The sequence below is a fragment of the Canis lupus genome, chromosome 15, assembly GCF_011100685.1.
Source record: "Canis lupus familiaris isolate Mischka breed German Shepherd chromosome 15, alternate assembly UU_Cfam_GSD_1.0, whole genome shotgun sequence".
NCBI classification, from domain to species: Eukaryota; Metazoa; Chordata; class Mammalia; order Carnivora; family Canidae; genus Canis; species Canis lupus.
Window position 1 is genome coordinate 10,916,253 of NC_049236.1, and position 14,911 is coordinate 10,931,163.

Genomic DNA, 14,911 nt, shown 5'->3' on the forward strand with positions numbered 1-14,911 from the left:
CAGGCAGAGGGAGCAGCAGGCTCCCTGCAGGGAACCCGATGTGGGACTCAATCCCGGGTCTCCAGGATCACACCCTGGGCCAAAGGCAGGTGCTCAACTGCTGAGCCACCCAGGCTGCCCCAACAGCAGGCATTTGTAGAGGCATCAGACATCTGGGGTGGGTCTGAAGACCAACATGGTCTCATCAGTGTTGTCAGGTTGAGAGGCGCAGGCAATGACCAGTCAGACAGGGTCATAATCAAACTTAAATCAGTGAGACAAAGTCGTCTATCCTTTCCCACATAGTGACAAACATACAAAAATATATGTCACAATAGGGTAGAGGGACAGACTGTCTAGGGCCAGAGCAAACAGCTTGGGCGCTCTAACAGCCCAGGGCCTCACTCGGCTGCCCAGAGTGTTGAGGAACTAGAATGAGTACATCAATAAAAGTTCGCGCTGGCTCTTTGCTCCTCCCCGTTCGCAGACAGCCGCCCCCTCTGGTGCAGGGCCAGCTCTGTCCCCGAGACACAATGGTGCAGGTCGGAGTGAACGGATTTGGCCGTATTGGGCGCCTGGTCACCAGGGCTGCTTTTAACTCTGGCAAAGTGGATCTTGTTGCCATCAATGACCTCTTCATTGATCTCAACTACATGGTGTACATGTTCCAGTAGGATTCGGCCCACGGCAAATTCACGGCACAGTCAAGGCTGAGAACGGGAAACTTGTCATCAACGGGAAGTCCATCTCCATCTTCCAGGAGCGAGATCCTGCCAACATCAAATGGGGTGATGCTGGTGCTGAGTATGTTGTGGAGTCCACTGGGGTCTTCACTACCATGGAGAAGGCTGGGGGCTCACTTGAAGGGGGGGGCCAAGAGGGTCATCATCTCTGCTCCTTCTGCTGATGCCCCCATGTTTGTGATGGGCATGAACCACGAGAAGTATGACAACTCCCTCAAGATTGTCAGCAATGCCTCCTGCACCACCAACTGCTTGGCTCCTCTGGCCAAAGTCATCCATGACAACTTTGGCATTGTGGAGGGCCTCATGACCACTGTCCACGCCATCACTGCCACCCAGAAGACCGTGGACGGCCCCTCTGGGAAGCTGTGGCGATGGCCAAGGGGCTGCCCAGAACAACATCCTTGCTTCCACTGGCACCGCCAAGGCTGTGGGCAAGGTCATCCCTGAGCTGAACGGGAAGCTCACTGGCATGGCCTTCCGTGTCCCCACTCCCAATGTGTCAGTTGTGGATCTGACATGCCACCTGGAGAAAGCTGCCAAATATGATGACATCAAGAAGGTAGTGAAGCAGGCATTGGAAGGCCCCCTCAAGGGCATCCTGGGCTACACTGAGGACCAGGTTGTCTCCTGTGACTTCAACAGTGACACCCACTCTTCCACCTTCGACGCTGGAGCTGGCATTGCCCTCAATGACCACTTCGTCAAGCTCATTTCCTGGTATGACAATGAATTCGGCTACAGCAACCGGGTGGTGGACCTCATGGTCCACATGGCCTCCAAGGAGTAAGAGCCTCCTGGACCACCAGCCCCAGCAAGAACAAGAGGAAGAGAGAGGCCCTCAGCTGCTGGGGAGTCCCTGCCCCAACTTAATCCCCCAACACACTGAGAATCTCCTGACCTCCACCTTACATCCTAGACCCAGAGGAAGGGGAGGGGCTTGGGGAGCCCTGCCTTGTCATGTACCATCAATAAAGTATACTGTACCCAGCCAAAAAAAAAAAAAAACAAATTTGCTCACTGGTTGGGAAACTCTGCAGTAAGGAAAGTATTTTTTCTTGTGTAATAAGAAGTGCAGGGCAGATAATCCAGGGCTGCTGCAGCAGTTTAGAGATGCCACTAAGGACCTAGGTGCCCCATATGTTTCTAATCTGCCATCTATGGTTATTGGCTGTTGCCTTCATAATTGCCACATGGCCCCTGCAGCTCCAGACATCACATCAGCATTCCGAGGGGGAAGAAAGAAGAGGTGTAGGGGGATGATGGCAAGGGGAAAACAATGTCCGCTGAGCTTGCTCTCCTTTAAAGCGCTTCCCTGGGAGCCTCACCAGGGACTTGCTACATCTCCTTGGCTGGAGCTGTGAGACGTGACCACCTCCAACTGCCAGGAAGGCTGGAGGACGTGTCGAAGCTAGGCGTTTTGTTGCCTAATAAAATTAGGGTTCTGTTAGGAAGGAAGGAGAGAGTTCATAAGGACAGTTTTGCGCAGGTAGACCCGGACCTGCGGGCAGGAAGGGGAGGGGATGAGGCTCATTAGCAGGCAGAGCCTCTGTGGTACAGGGCCTTGAAGTTGTGCTGGGGCATCCGGACTGAGTCCCCTGGGTGACGGGGCTCCCCTCTGGGGATTTAGGCTGCGAAGGGATTGGTCAGATGGATATTTTAGCTCATTCTGACTGAGGGGACGGGAGGGGTGCAGGGGCTGAGGAGGGGGTCTCCTGTGGGGTTAGTGCCAGAACCCACAGGCGCAGGAGGGGCCCAGCTCGGTCTCTGAGCCCTGATGGAGCTCACACTAGGAGAGCGGCTTCGGGGAGGGGGGGAAGGGGATGGATTTGAGAAATATTCAAGAGGTAAGAATCAGTTTGGTGACTGGGTGGTTGGGGGAAAGGGGTGGGGTTTTTAAGAAGCCCGCTGGGTTTCCCTGCACGGATTGGGATGTGGAACAGCAGAGAAAGAGCAGGTCTGGAATATGTAATTCGTTCAAAATCACACAAGAAATTGGTGGCAGAGCTGGGAATTGAGGCCAGGTCTCCTGGCCAGTGTTCCTTCCATTACTATACTTCATACTCCAGCCTCGATCCTCTGGAACCTGGAAAACAGTCCCCTGATCCCCCTTTGTCCACCCGCCAGGTCATGAGATCCTAGGGGTGGGATTCCCATGGCGGTGGCATCGTGCTTCTGGAAGCCACGTTGACAAGGCTAAAGCGGGCGGGCCCAGGGGCCACCCAGACAGCACCCTGGCTCTGACTGGGGCAAGGGGTGCGGGGAGTGCCTGGGTTGGGCATCGGCTCTCCCACAAGTATTCCTTCTCTAATCCCTGCTTTGCGCTTGGCTGGGACATTAATTTCCTACTGCTGCTGTAGCAAATTACTACAAACTGAGTGGCTTAAAACAACACCAATTTATTCTCTTAGGATTCTGGAGGTCCTTACCCCTTTCAGCTTGCAGAAACCCCCTGCAACCACCTTCCTGGGCTCCTGGGCCCAACCTTTTGCATCTCCTACTACTGACTGATCCTCTGGCTGCCCTTGTGATCGTATTGGGCTCACGTAGGTAATTCAGGATAATCTCTCCATTTTAGGATCCTTAACTTCCGCGCATATTTGCAAAGTCATGTTTATCATGTAATAAGGTAACATACCCCAAGGTCCAAGATCAGTACGTGGACATCTTGGGGGGCATTATTCATTCCGCCCACCGCAGTTGAGCACCTTCACTGACGTTCTTTTTGTGCCCAATCTTGTGCTGACAAATAGGTCACAGCCCTTGCCCAAGGAGCTTACAGTTTAGGGGTGAAGGCAGAGATGTAAGCAGCAAACGACTCTGCAGGCTGAGGCAGGGGAGCACAGAAACTTTGGGCACCCAGGGGAGTGGTCCATTATCCGATCTAGGAAGTTAGGGAAGGAGGGAGCCGGGGGGGGGGGGGGGGGGGGGGGGGGGGGGGGGGGGCGGGGGGGGGCGGTGTGTGTGGCTCAGCGGTTTAGTGCCTCCCTTAGGCCCAGGGCGTGGTCCTGGGGATCTGGGATCGAGTCCCACATCGGGCTCCCCGCATGGAGCCTGCTTCTCCCTCTGCCTGTGTCTCTGCATCTCTCTCTCTCTTTCTCTCTCTCTCTCTCTCTCTGTGTGTCTCATGAATAAATAAATAAAATCTTAAAAAAAAAAAAAGGAAGTTAGGGAAGGAGCTTCAGAGGAGGTGGCTTCCATGCTGAACTTTGAGGAATGTGTGAGAATTAGCCAGATGAATAATGACGGGATGATGATGATGATGATGATGATGATAGCAAACATTTGTATTGCTATTTGCCAGGTTGGGCTTTAATCACTTAACACATTAATGCATTTGATTCTTTCAATACCATATGAATTGGGAACTTTATCATTGCTAGTCTATAGATGAGTAAACTGAGGCTGAGAAAAGCTGATCCATTGGCTGGAATGCAGGTCCTTCCCATTACTCTTAAGGTACAGATCAAAGTCCTTTCTGCAGTGAGGCCCTGGGGTATCGGGTTCCTGCTACCACTCCCAGCCCGGCCCTAGCGCCTTCACTGGCTCCTTGCTGCTGAGCCTCCTCTCCACCTCTGGCCCTCCGTGCTCTTCCCCTCTGCCTAGGAGGCAACATGCCCCCTCATCCTTCGGACCTCAACTCAAATGCCACAGAAGCAGGGCATTCCTTGTCCTCAGACAGGCAGGTGTCCCTGTTACTGTCAGAGCAGCCTGTACTTGACTTTAACAGCATTCATCCCCCGCTGTATACAAACATCTCTTTTGTCCCCTCATTGTATCCTTAATGCCATAGAGGAGGTGGTCAATAAATATTTGCTGAATCAAAGAAAAACATAAGGAAAATGAAAGTCTAGCAGAAAGCAGGAGCAAGACCATCAGGAACCATCTAGTCCAACACCTTCCCTTAACTTCTGGGAAACTGAGGCCCAGTGAGGTGTATTGACTTGTCCAGTGTCACACAGTAAGTCATGGGGAAGGCTGAGGATTCTGAATCCTGGTCCTGGGTCACGTTCTTGGCTCCCGTTGTGATGCTCCTGACCTTGCCCCGGTGGCCGGCTGTCCAAGTCTGATTGATCCTTCAAGGCAAAGCCGATTCCTAAACATCTCTAGGATGCCTTTCTTATTACACCTCAATCTCACCCTCCCCTGCCAAAGTTACACTTGACTGTCTTTTTTCCCTGTGCTCCCCAAACACCCTCTAGCTTTGTTCTTGTTCTTCAATGCTCTGCTTGTGTTTGAGCTCTTCCAAGGCAGGCACTGCATCTGATTCCTCCGTCCCCAGGGAGGCATGCACGCAGCAGTACAAATGTGGTGTGTGAAGTGTGCTGTGAGACAGGAAAGGAGAGGGATATGGGATTGTCCAGGAATCCCTAACCCAGCCTGAGGTCAGGGAAAGTTCTCAGGAGGCTGTGAACCATGAGCTGAACAAGCAGGATTGGCCATGTGGACTGTGCAAGTGTTCATGTGTGTTTTGAGTGACAAAGGGCCTGGGGTTGGGGGGGGAGGAGGGGAAGGGCTTTTTAAGGAGAGGAATCCTAATGTTTGTAGGATAGAATAAGGAGCTAGTCACCAGGGATGGGGTCGGGGAACCCAAAGTCCTTTTTCTCCCAAAGATTCAAATGCGGGGATGGAAGGAGCTCCCAAGGGTGTTCCCCAGCTAGCTGAGCAGGCAAGACAGGCCAACTGGGTGACAAACGGGGGAGGGCTGCCCTTTACAAATGGTCCAATTGGATCCCTTTCTTGTCTTGAGTCAGAACTTATGAGTCTTTCTTGTGCCCACAGCTAAGATGGGGAGGGCTTGGGGGTGCCCTCTTCCTCTGCCCTGGTGTCTCCGCCGGCCACCTGGCCCGCTGAGCCCCTGCTGGGGGCAGCTCCCCCAGGCCCTCCTTTGCAGCTCTCCGCACAGGACTGCAGCCCGGCCTCAGCCACCTGCACTGGGTGGTCTGTGAAAAGGAGAATTCACGGAGACAGTAGCCTCTAAACGCCAACCACCCAGGGCCCGCACGGTCCCTCTCTCTCAAGGACCCTCGCCGGCCGCTGGGAAAGGGACATCCTTGAAGGTGAGGTGAGAAGGTCACTGCGGTGGCCGGGCACCCGGGGTGGGGGAGGGGTGTGCACAGGGCCTGTGTTGCCGAGGGGCAGTCAGAGCCCCGATGGCATGTGGCTGGAGTTGCTGTCGTATTTCAAGAGAATTGCTCTAATTCCATGAGGCCGAGTGAGATTTCCCAGTGCTCGCTCTCCCTTCATCCTACTATTTCCCCCCTCCTGAGGCTTTCTGTGCTCTTTCCATCCATCCATCCATCCATCCATCCATCCATCCATCCATCGGCACCCGCCAAACCCACTTCCCCTGCCAGAGGGTCTGGCCCAAGCGCCTTTCCTCTGGGAATCTTTCTGGCTACAGTTGAATTCCTACCCCCGTTGACCCATAGACAGCAGAAGTTTGAACTGTGAGCGTCCATCTATACACGGATTTTTTTATAGCACTGTGAATATGTTTTCTTTTCCTTATGATTTTCTTAATAACATCGTCTTTTCTCCAGCTTATTTTACTATAAGGATAGAGTATATAACACGTACAACATACAAAATACGTGTTAACTGTGTGTTATTGGTAAGGCTTCTGGTCAACAGCAGGCTGTTAGTACTCAAGTTTTGGGGGAGTCAAGAATTATATGTGGATTGTTGACTATGTGGTGGTCAGTGCCACAGGCCTCGTGTTGTTCAAGGGTCAAATGTATTCCTCATCAAGTGCCAGGAACTTGACATATTTTACCTCTAATCCTTCTTTATCTGATCACAAATCTCAGAGACACTAAATGAGTAACCCAGGGATCCAGACCTAGAACTTTCTTTCCCTCAAGCATATTCTCCTTCCACCAGGCTACACTCTCTTTCCTTCCTGGCTACCAAAATACTGTTTCACTCCACACAAATTTTCAAAATTTCCTGTAATTCTCTTTACAGCACAGAAACTACCTGGCATGGCTACCTAATTGTTTCATATATCTTGTCTTTATAACAAAAGTCTAAATGTCCTTCCCTTTGCCTGTTTGTTTCCTGTCACAATCCACTGCACAAAATAGGTGGCAGAAAAAAGTGTTGAATATGTTTGCTTATCGCTGTGCCCCCTAACTCAGCGCCTGGCATGTGGCAGATGTCCAGGGTAGGGATTCAGGTGTAGACAAGGCTTAGGCTGGGTCTCCACCCTCAGCCTGCCATACCTCACAGGTAGGTGGCTGTGCGACAAGTGGTGGTATCACACTGAAAGGCCATCAGTGTGGTTTAGTGGAAAGACATTGCAGTGACAACCTGGGTATAAATTCCAGGTCTGCAACATGCTGTAAAATCTTGGGCAAGGTACTTAATATCTCTGAGCCTATTTTTTCAGATGTAAAATAGGGATTATACTATGTGCCTCCTAGGAATGTTCTAAGGATTCAGAGGCAATACGGGTAGGAAAAGGAGCTCTCATCGTGGTGCTAGTGTTCACAGGACACCTTCATCTCTTAGGGAGACTTGGAGGGCCAGCTCTGAGGGTGGCTGAGTTGGCTTGTAAGCATTTCTTACCTTACGGTTCTATCATCAGTTCCTTTCTACCTTATTGACTTTTGGTGGTTTGAATAGACTTGTCAACGAAATTTTCATTTTTAAAAGCTGTTGCTCATCAGTATTTAAAAACTCTCATTTTTAGTTTTTCCTTGCCAATTTGCGTATAAACCACTGTTACTGGATCTGTTTTTCCATTAAAGATTTGGGGATTAGCCCCAGGCACAAAGCATTAATGTTATTTCCCTTGTCCCTTACATAACAGGACTCATCTCTACCTTTAATTGAAGTAAGGACCATTTGGTAACGGTTTTGGTTCTAATTATGATAGAATTGGCTCATAGCCAGGGTGGTATAACTAGGGGCTTTGGGGTCAGGCGGATCTGGGTTTGAATTCCATTTTTACCACCTACCTGCTTGCACAAGATAACAAATCTCTCTGAGTCTCTTTTTGCTCTATGTAAAAGGAGGATACTCTTAACTGATTTTGCCGAAGGACCAAACGCTAAACGTATAGTGCCTGGCATAGCAGAACGGTAATAAATGCTAGTGCTCTTTCTAGAAATAATCTTTTAAACCTCAAGGACTTTGGTGGAAACTGTTTAAGATAATTACATGGTATCCTGGAGTGGCATGTGAGTCTACTTTGCATTTGAACCACTAGCAGATTAAGCCGGACTTGCACAGGGAAACCTTCCTGTAATTAACCTGGGGTTGGGTGATTTTAAGCCAGTTTTCATCCTGCCGCAGAAACAAAAAAGAGGAGACTGAAGAAATGCTACTCCTTTAATTGAAGGAACACTTTTATGTTCTCAAGTCTATTTTAATCTTAAGTGCCGATTATGCATCATTCTCTCCTGTTAACAGACACTTCTGTAAGTGATCTGCATGGCGAGAAATATGATTCTTACATAAATACTGTACCATGAGAAATTACCTTATTACTTAATATGCCAAAAAGCTAATAAGATAAAGGAATGGTACGAGTCATTTTTGGACAATATTAAAACTTGATTTTAGCTCATGGAAATAAAATGTAATTTCCTTTTATTATTCTCTTTTCCAGGTAGGACGAAGGCAGTGGAGGATGGAGGGATATTATACAGCTGTGTTCCAGGGGCTCTTCTTAGGGCTGTGGAATGGATCCAGGCAGGATGGACTCGAATTAAGATTGTAATGACTCTTCCGTTTAGAAAACACACTCTTGCTGTTAATGATGCCTTGTCAGGAATGATTTTTTAATTTGCAAATGAAAGTAAAACACCCATTTCCTATTCAGTTGTATGAATGCTTGCCTCCGTGTGTTTGCATGCGTATGTTGGTTAAAGAACAAAGGCATGGTGCCTGCAGAAAGTTAAGTGCAAAACAATGTGAAGAACTGAGAGTTTCCTGAACCAGCTCTGGTGAAAGGCGATTAAGTGCCAAATTTTGACACGGCTAAGGTAGCTAGACACAAATACTGTCTGCAGAGAAGCACTATGAGACTTTGAGTTTCAAATGTACTTTTAAATGTTCTCTGGGATTGAAATTTTTTTATTTATAAATGAACAAATAATGACTAGTCTTGTTGAAAGAAATTTAAATAGGACCCAAGTTGATAAAATCTTCTGGCTGTAATAACATTTGGTCATTGCTTGATCTTCGCTGCCAGATGTAGTTAGTGTTGATGCTGGTGATGATGCGGGATGGTTACAGACACAAGCTCATGTTTTTTGCCTTCCTTTCTTCCTATCGGTTTGACAGAAATAACACTAAGTAAATGCCTTCAGCCTTCCCTGGCATGCAATTTTTCATCCAAGCAAAACATAATGTACCTAGGACCTAAAAGAAATGTAATAATTTCTGCATTCTTGTGATTTGTTAAAACTTTCCCACAAACACCTACAGAAACTATATAATGTTTGCCTGGAGATTTAAGGTAACAGGCTTACACTCACAGCAAGATGAAATTTTTATTAGATGTTAGGCAGACATGTTATGCTGATGTTGAGAAGTGCTGCCAAGAGAGTGTATGTAGAATGGCCTGTTATGGATATTTTACAGACCTATTTAAACGCCTACAGCCATTTGTGAAACTTTCAGGATAGATCTGTTGGAAGCCGGGGAGTGAACATTAGGAACTGGTAAGATTCCACCGACTTCTAATATTCCAAAATAATATATCCATTTGCTTAAAGTGCACTAAAACGACACCTTTAAGGATCAGAGGTGGTGATGATTAGTAATAACCATTGCAGGTTTAGCAGTGACGTTTTTAGATCGTATACACACATTGTGAAGCTCTGTTATTCCTGGGAGCAGCTAGGAGTTTGTCCATTTTTCTTCAGAAAAGGAACATAGGGGCTTGTCTTTAAATAAAACTAAAATAAGAATCTTTAAGTTCAACTACGTGAAGTTCAGGCTGACTTAGTTTTAATATTTAGCTTGGTTAATTAAATCCCATTCTTTGCCCTGAATTTAATTATCCCAACCATTGAGGTAATTTAATATAATAATAAAAAGGGGGGTGGCTAATGAGAAATGGAAGAGAATCTGACTATTCCTTCATCTGGCTCAGTGGGAGCATTTCTTCTGCAAGTGTCAGTTTATGGACGGTGATGGTTTATGGGGCATTATGAATTTTCAATTAGGGAGAAAATGGAAACGAAAGACAGACAGTAGATCATCCAAGAGTGATCGTATCAGGAAATCACTAAAAAGCTCATCTGTAAAGTTCAAGGCATTATTTTAATATGACTTCATGATACCTTAGGCATTTTGTGCCCCCTCTCAGGGGAGCTCAAAATCCATGGCTTTTTTTAACTTTTATTTTTTTTTATATACACTGTTTAAGTCCTTGCTTAGGGTTTCTATTTAAGGTAAGAAAGTCAAATATTTGCCGCTTCTATGCAAAAGTGAATGCTAAAATAAAAAGGTGACCTTTCTTGTTTAGCTGTCACTTCCAATGCAAAGGTCTGTTTTAAGGTCTGTTTCCTTAAAACTGCGCAAGCTCTGTGACCTTGATGCTGAGGTGCTGTGCAGTACAATCAGACTGGGATCCAAAACCCAGCTGGGAACTTGCTGGCTGTTTCAAGCAGCTTATTCTATTGTGCCTCAGTCTTGCCATCTGTGAAATGAGGATAGTGCTATCCACTTCCCCCGGATTGCTGGGGAGCCAAGTGGGAGAATGCAGAGGGCACCACACAGCCTGACAATAGATGCTCTGCAAATAGTGATCTCCTTTCTTCTGAATAAGTCACAGATAAGTTATAAATGGATAACAGACGCCAATGTATCATCATGCCAAACATAAAGCCAAACGTGCCAGCTCGTTATCAATCAGGGCAGTGTTCCTCACTTTAAAGTGCCGGTGATTCACCTGGGAATCTGCTTAAATATAGATTTGCATTCAGCCCAAGATTCTGCATTTTAACAAGCTCCCAGATGATGCAGATACTGGCGGCTGGAGCCACACTTTCAGTCATAAGGAACTAGGCCAGTGACTTTTGAATACAGAATTGACTTGGAGAGACTGGGCTAAGTTGCAAAGAACAATTTTACTCTACTTTGTTTGTTTGTTTGTTTGTTTTTGCATTTGTTTAATGATAAAATTATTGGGGAAATCTGAAGATGCTACAAAAAAAAGTTTGAGTGAACACATTTAAAAATCTGGGAAGCTCAAATCCATTCTACACACTTTCATTTATTGTCTGGACAGATAAAGTACAAATAATTCAAACACAACAAGGTTATGGAAAAAAAAAACATTTACAATACTTCCCCTCAGAAATCATCTAAACTAGCAAGATTAACATGAAGTCATTCATTATAACTAAAGTATACAACTGCCTGGTCCTAAGATTTTTTTTCCCTTTTTTTTCCCCCAAGAGTGAACACATTATAGAGAAGAGATTTTTGGCATGCCTTTCCCACTAATGCTCAGCAAATGCATCAAAACTTTGCCAGCAAACTGCGTTCATTCATAGCAGGCGATGTAAAAAGTTTTCCCTGAATGTTGAACGAGTGTTCTCTGAACTGAAATCTGGTGGTTGTTTTTTTTTTTTTTTTTTTCCGCAACCGAAAAGAGGAAAAAAAACAGAAAAAAAATGTAAAGGAGGAGTCTATGATGCAGCCTTGGTTTTCGTGATCTGTCTACCACTACGACTGCTACTACAAAGCTTGCCTCTTCAGTGTGAAAACAACAGTTCTCTCTACATGCACTTAGTGGGTTCAGCATGGGAAAAAACGCACAAAATAAGCACAAGTTATAAATAACCATAACGTTTTATTACCATTAAGACTAAACTTGTATTGAAAAGATTTTATATAACAAGACAAGAAAAGCAATAGCAAATTTAACTATCAACTAGATTATGCATAGCGAGTAACTGTTTCTATTACCCAGGGAAGAGCATGAACCCTTGTATTTTTTTGTTTTGTTTTTGTTTTAAATATATAACCGTACAAAGCACAAACATACTAAAATGATCAGTGCACTGGACGCGGGAGGATGCTCCCTCAGTCATTTTGTTCCCTTAGCTCTGTTTTGTTTTCCCCAATCTGAATTACATTAAAATAAAGACCCAGTTGTTTTTATTTTTCTACTGTGCAGTAAGAAAAAATATTCACAACAAACATGACAATATATCAAACAATAGTTCTACACAAGTTACCTTGATACCTCTTTAACTGTCACTTAAATATCTTAAGAAAACATTGTAAGACATATACAAACAAAACTAGCCAAGTGTTACAACTTATAATAAATTAACCCAAAGAAAAAATAACTTTATATATATATATTTATATTGTATATACACATACACACACAACAGAATGACACAATAATATGCTTCTTCCCATAGTTTAAGTAAACAAATAAGTAGTCTAGCCAATCTAGCTATATTTGATCTCGGCCATAGGCATCATCACATCGGCGATTAAATAAATAAGTGTTTCAAGCAACATAAACAGTGTTTCAAATGTACCAACACAGCCCAATTCTATCAGCATGGGCTACAAAGTGAATTTGAAAATTCCTTAATGAATTTAAAGCAAATGTATCTTTTGTTTTCCTCTCCTAAACACATTACATTTAACTATGATACTAAGATATGTAAATAATTTCGTAGCACCTACTGCTCAAACTAAGGAAGTTTTAGATCAAAAGGAAAATTAATCTTTTTAATTTTTGTTCTGCTGACATCCCATACTGATGACTTAAAGAAAAACTGTCTTTCAACTCATCTCCTTGCTTTTGGGTTTTGACTGTGGGGAACTGTGGTACCCTGGGTAGAACGAACACTCCTTTCCCCTAGTAATTAATAATTGTTTTTTATTATTATTACATGCTATGAAAAGATATGAAGATCATCTGTTTATAGCCCATCCTTCAAAAAACAGTCTACGAATCCAGTTTAAAACACACATCTTGATCTCTAAAAAGTTACCAGTGCAGTATGAACGCGACAAAGTTGTCAATTTCCCCTAAATTAGCCAGTCAAAATATTTTTTTCTCAAATCCAGATTCTCTTGTAAAAATTCTTTATATTTTATAAAAATAGATTTTTCTTGAAACCCATTTTCAGCAAAGAGACCACCTCTTTGGCAACAATGTTAATGTTATTAAATTGTTAATGTCATCAGGTATCCCCCTTGCCCCCATCCCCTAACAGAAGACTGTTTTTAGTTCACATGATATAAAAGAAAAAAGGAAAAATAAAAAAATTTGCAAAAGTTTTTTTTTCATTTTTGCAATTTTTATTATTCCTCTTTTGATTTGTGTGGGGGGTTTTTACCAATCTGATTGGATCAACTTTGTGACAAAAAAGAAAAATCTTTTTTTTTTCTTTCTTTGAATCCCATTACTTTGTAAAAATTGTTTTATTTTTATTATTTTTTTTTTGTTTTTTGTTTTTCTTCTTCAAATGAGCGAATGGTCATCTTAAAAAGACCCACCTTCAAGGAAGGTAGTAAAGTTAGCTGGCTGGGTTAAAATCCCTGCACATCGCTATCTATGTATATTATATTCAACAACGACAGCTATGAAAGAACATTCAATGCATCAAAGGTATTTTTTTGTTTTTTTTTTTTTCTTTTTTTCTAAGCATTATAAAATCCTTTCCTGGTACACGTCAGGATAATCCAATGTTTTAATACTTAGGCAACACTGGCTTATAAAGTCCATGGTTGAATATAAGCCTCGAAAAGTTTGTTTCTCTCTCTTTTGTGTGTGTGCGTGTGTATGTGTGTGTGTGTGTGTGCGCGCATGTGTTTTGTTCGTATATATTTATATATATATTTTAATAAGTAAGGATGGGAAATTCAGGACTTGTGGGCTTTGTTGGTTTTAAAGGAAACTTGCAACACTCGGTCTCCTAGGCGGTACCCGTTGAGGCTGGCAATGGCCATGGCCGCCTCATCATAGTTGGTCATGGTGACAAAGCCGAAGCCCTTGCACTTGTTGGTGTTGAAGTCGCGGATGACCTTGACGTTGTTCACGGCGCCGAAGGGGCCAAAGAGCTGCCAGAGGACACTCTCGTCGGAATCAGGGGACAGGTTGTAGACAAAGATGCACCAGCCCGTTCCCGTGTGACCAGGGATGTTCATTCCCACAAGGCTTGTCATCCCATCAATTGTGATTGGGGAGAACCTGGGGGAACAGGTAGAAGGGGGGACTGGTCCAGACATCAGTCTGACCACGGATAACACACAGATGCACAGACACAGACATGGGGCAGAGGGCTGAGTGAGTGTTTGCAAGGAGAGTCTTCAGGGTTTAAAAACCATAACACAAAAAAACTAGTGTCTGTGGCATTTCTTTTGAATGGAAAGGCTAAACTGGCTAAGGCCCATATATGGCAAGAAAAAGGCTAGGTCGATTCCTAATAACCACAAGGAACTCCCAGAGCAAGGCTCCATTATGCTTCTGCCACAGTATATGGTCATAGGGTCTCCCACCCTGATCCTTCTTGTCCCTCCCCACAACAGACAGCGAGCTCTTGGGAGGAGGAGCTCGGTTTCATTCATTCTGTTGCTCTACTTATTTATTCAGCTGGGCACATACGGGAACATCACAGACATAGTGACACATAGAAAATAGACTCTCAGTAAATACTTCTTGATTGCATGAGTGAATAACATTGGTGGATATCAATGCTTGGGAAATTTTATTTATTTTTTAGGGCAGATTTGGAGATGGCCCCAGGAGTGCTCAAGTCTACCGTCTTTGCAGTCCCCTGACTTATGGTTGTCAAAGATCTCTTGATATTTTGAGGAGAGAGACACATGAGAATGAACAGACATACCTTGTTATTAATCAGATGGGTGGTTCTGTTTCATTTAGCATCTATTCAAAAGAGTTCCAAAAGAAAAACCCCCAAGCCATAATAATAAAGACATTATCACTCCTTGATGCTATATTATCTGGAATTCATTTCTAAGCATCACAGGAGTGAGATTTCAAGTGGTTTGTGCATTTATGTATCTTGAATTAGAAAAGCTGAAAACTGTTATTTGCCCTATTACAGCTACTTTTGTATTGGGCTTTGAAATCTCAGTTTTCATGTTATCTTGAAAAGCAAAACAACCCTTCAGATCCTATTCACTGTCTGATAAAATATATCCATGTGTGATTCATAATGGATGCATCTAGATTAGGT

General features: G+C 44.4%; 1 protein-coding gene and 1 pseudogene across 7 annotated transcripts in view; one reads left to right on the forward strand and one right to left on the reverse strand.

Annotated features, from left to right (window-relative positions):
- Nucleotides 1-355: 355 nt before the first annotated feature.
- On the forward strand, nt 356-1,512 carry LOC610049 (annotated as a pseudogene).
- Nucleotides 1,513-10,933: 9,421 nt separating this feature from the next.
- ELAVL4 (ELAV like RNA binding protein 4) overlaps nt 10,934-14,911 on the reverse strand; it is a 90,229-nt gene continuing 86,251 nt past the window's right edge. For 6 of the 7 annotated variants that reach the window (XM_038558078.1, XM_038558082.1, XM_038558084.1 and 3 more), the window contains one exon: nt 10,934-13,944. In XM_038558078.1, coding sequence (XP_038414006.1) covers nt 13,575-13,944 — 370 coding nt within the window. In that variant the 3' untranslated portion in view covers nt 10,934-13,574. The remainder of the gene's footprint in view (nt 13,945-14,911) is intronic. The other variant, XM_038558081.1, reaches the window with a different exon arrangement.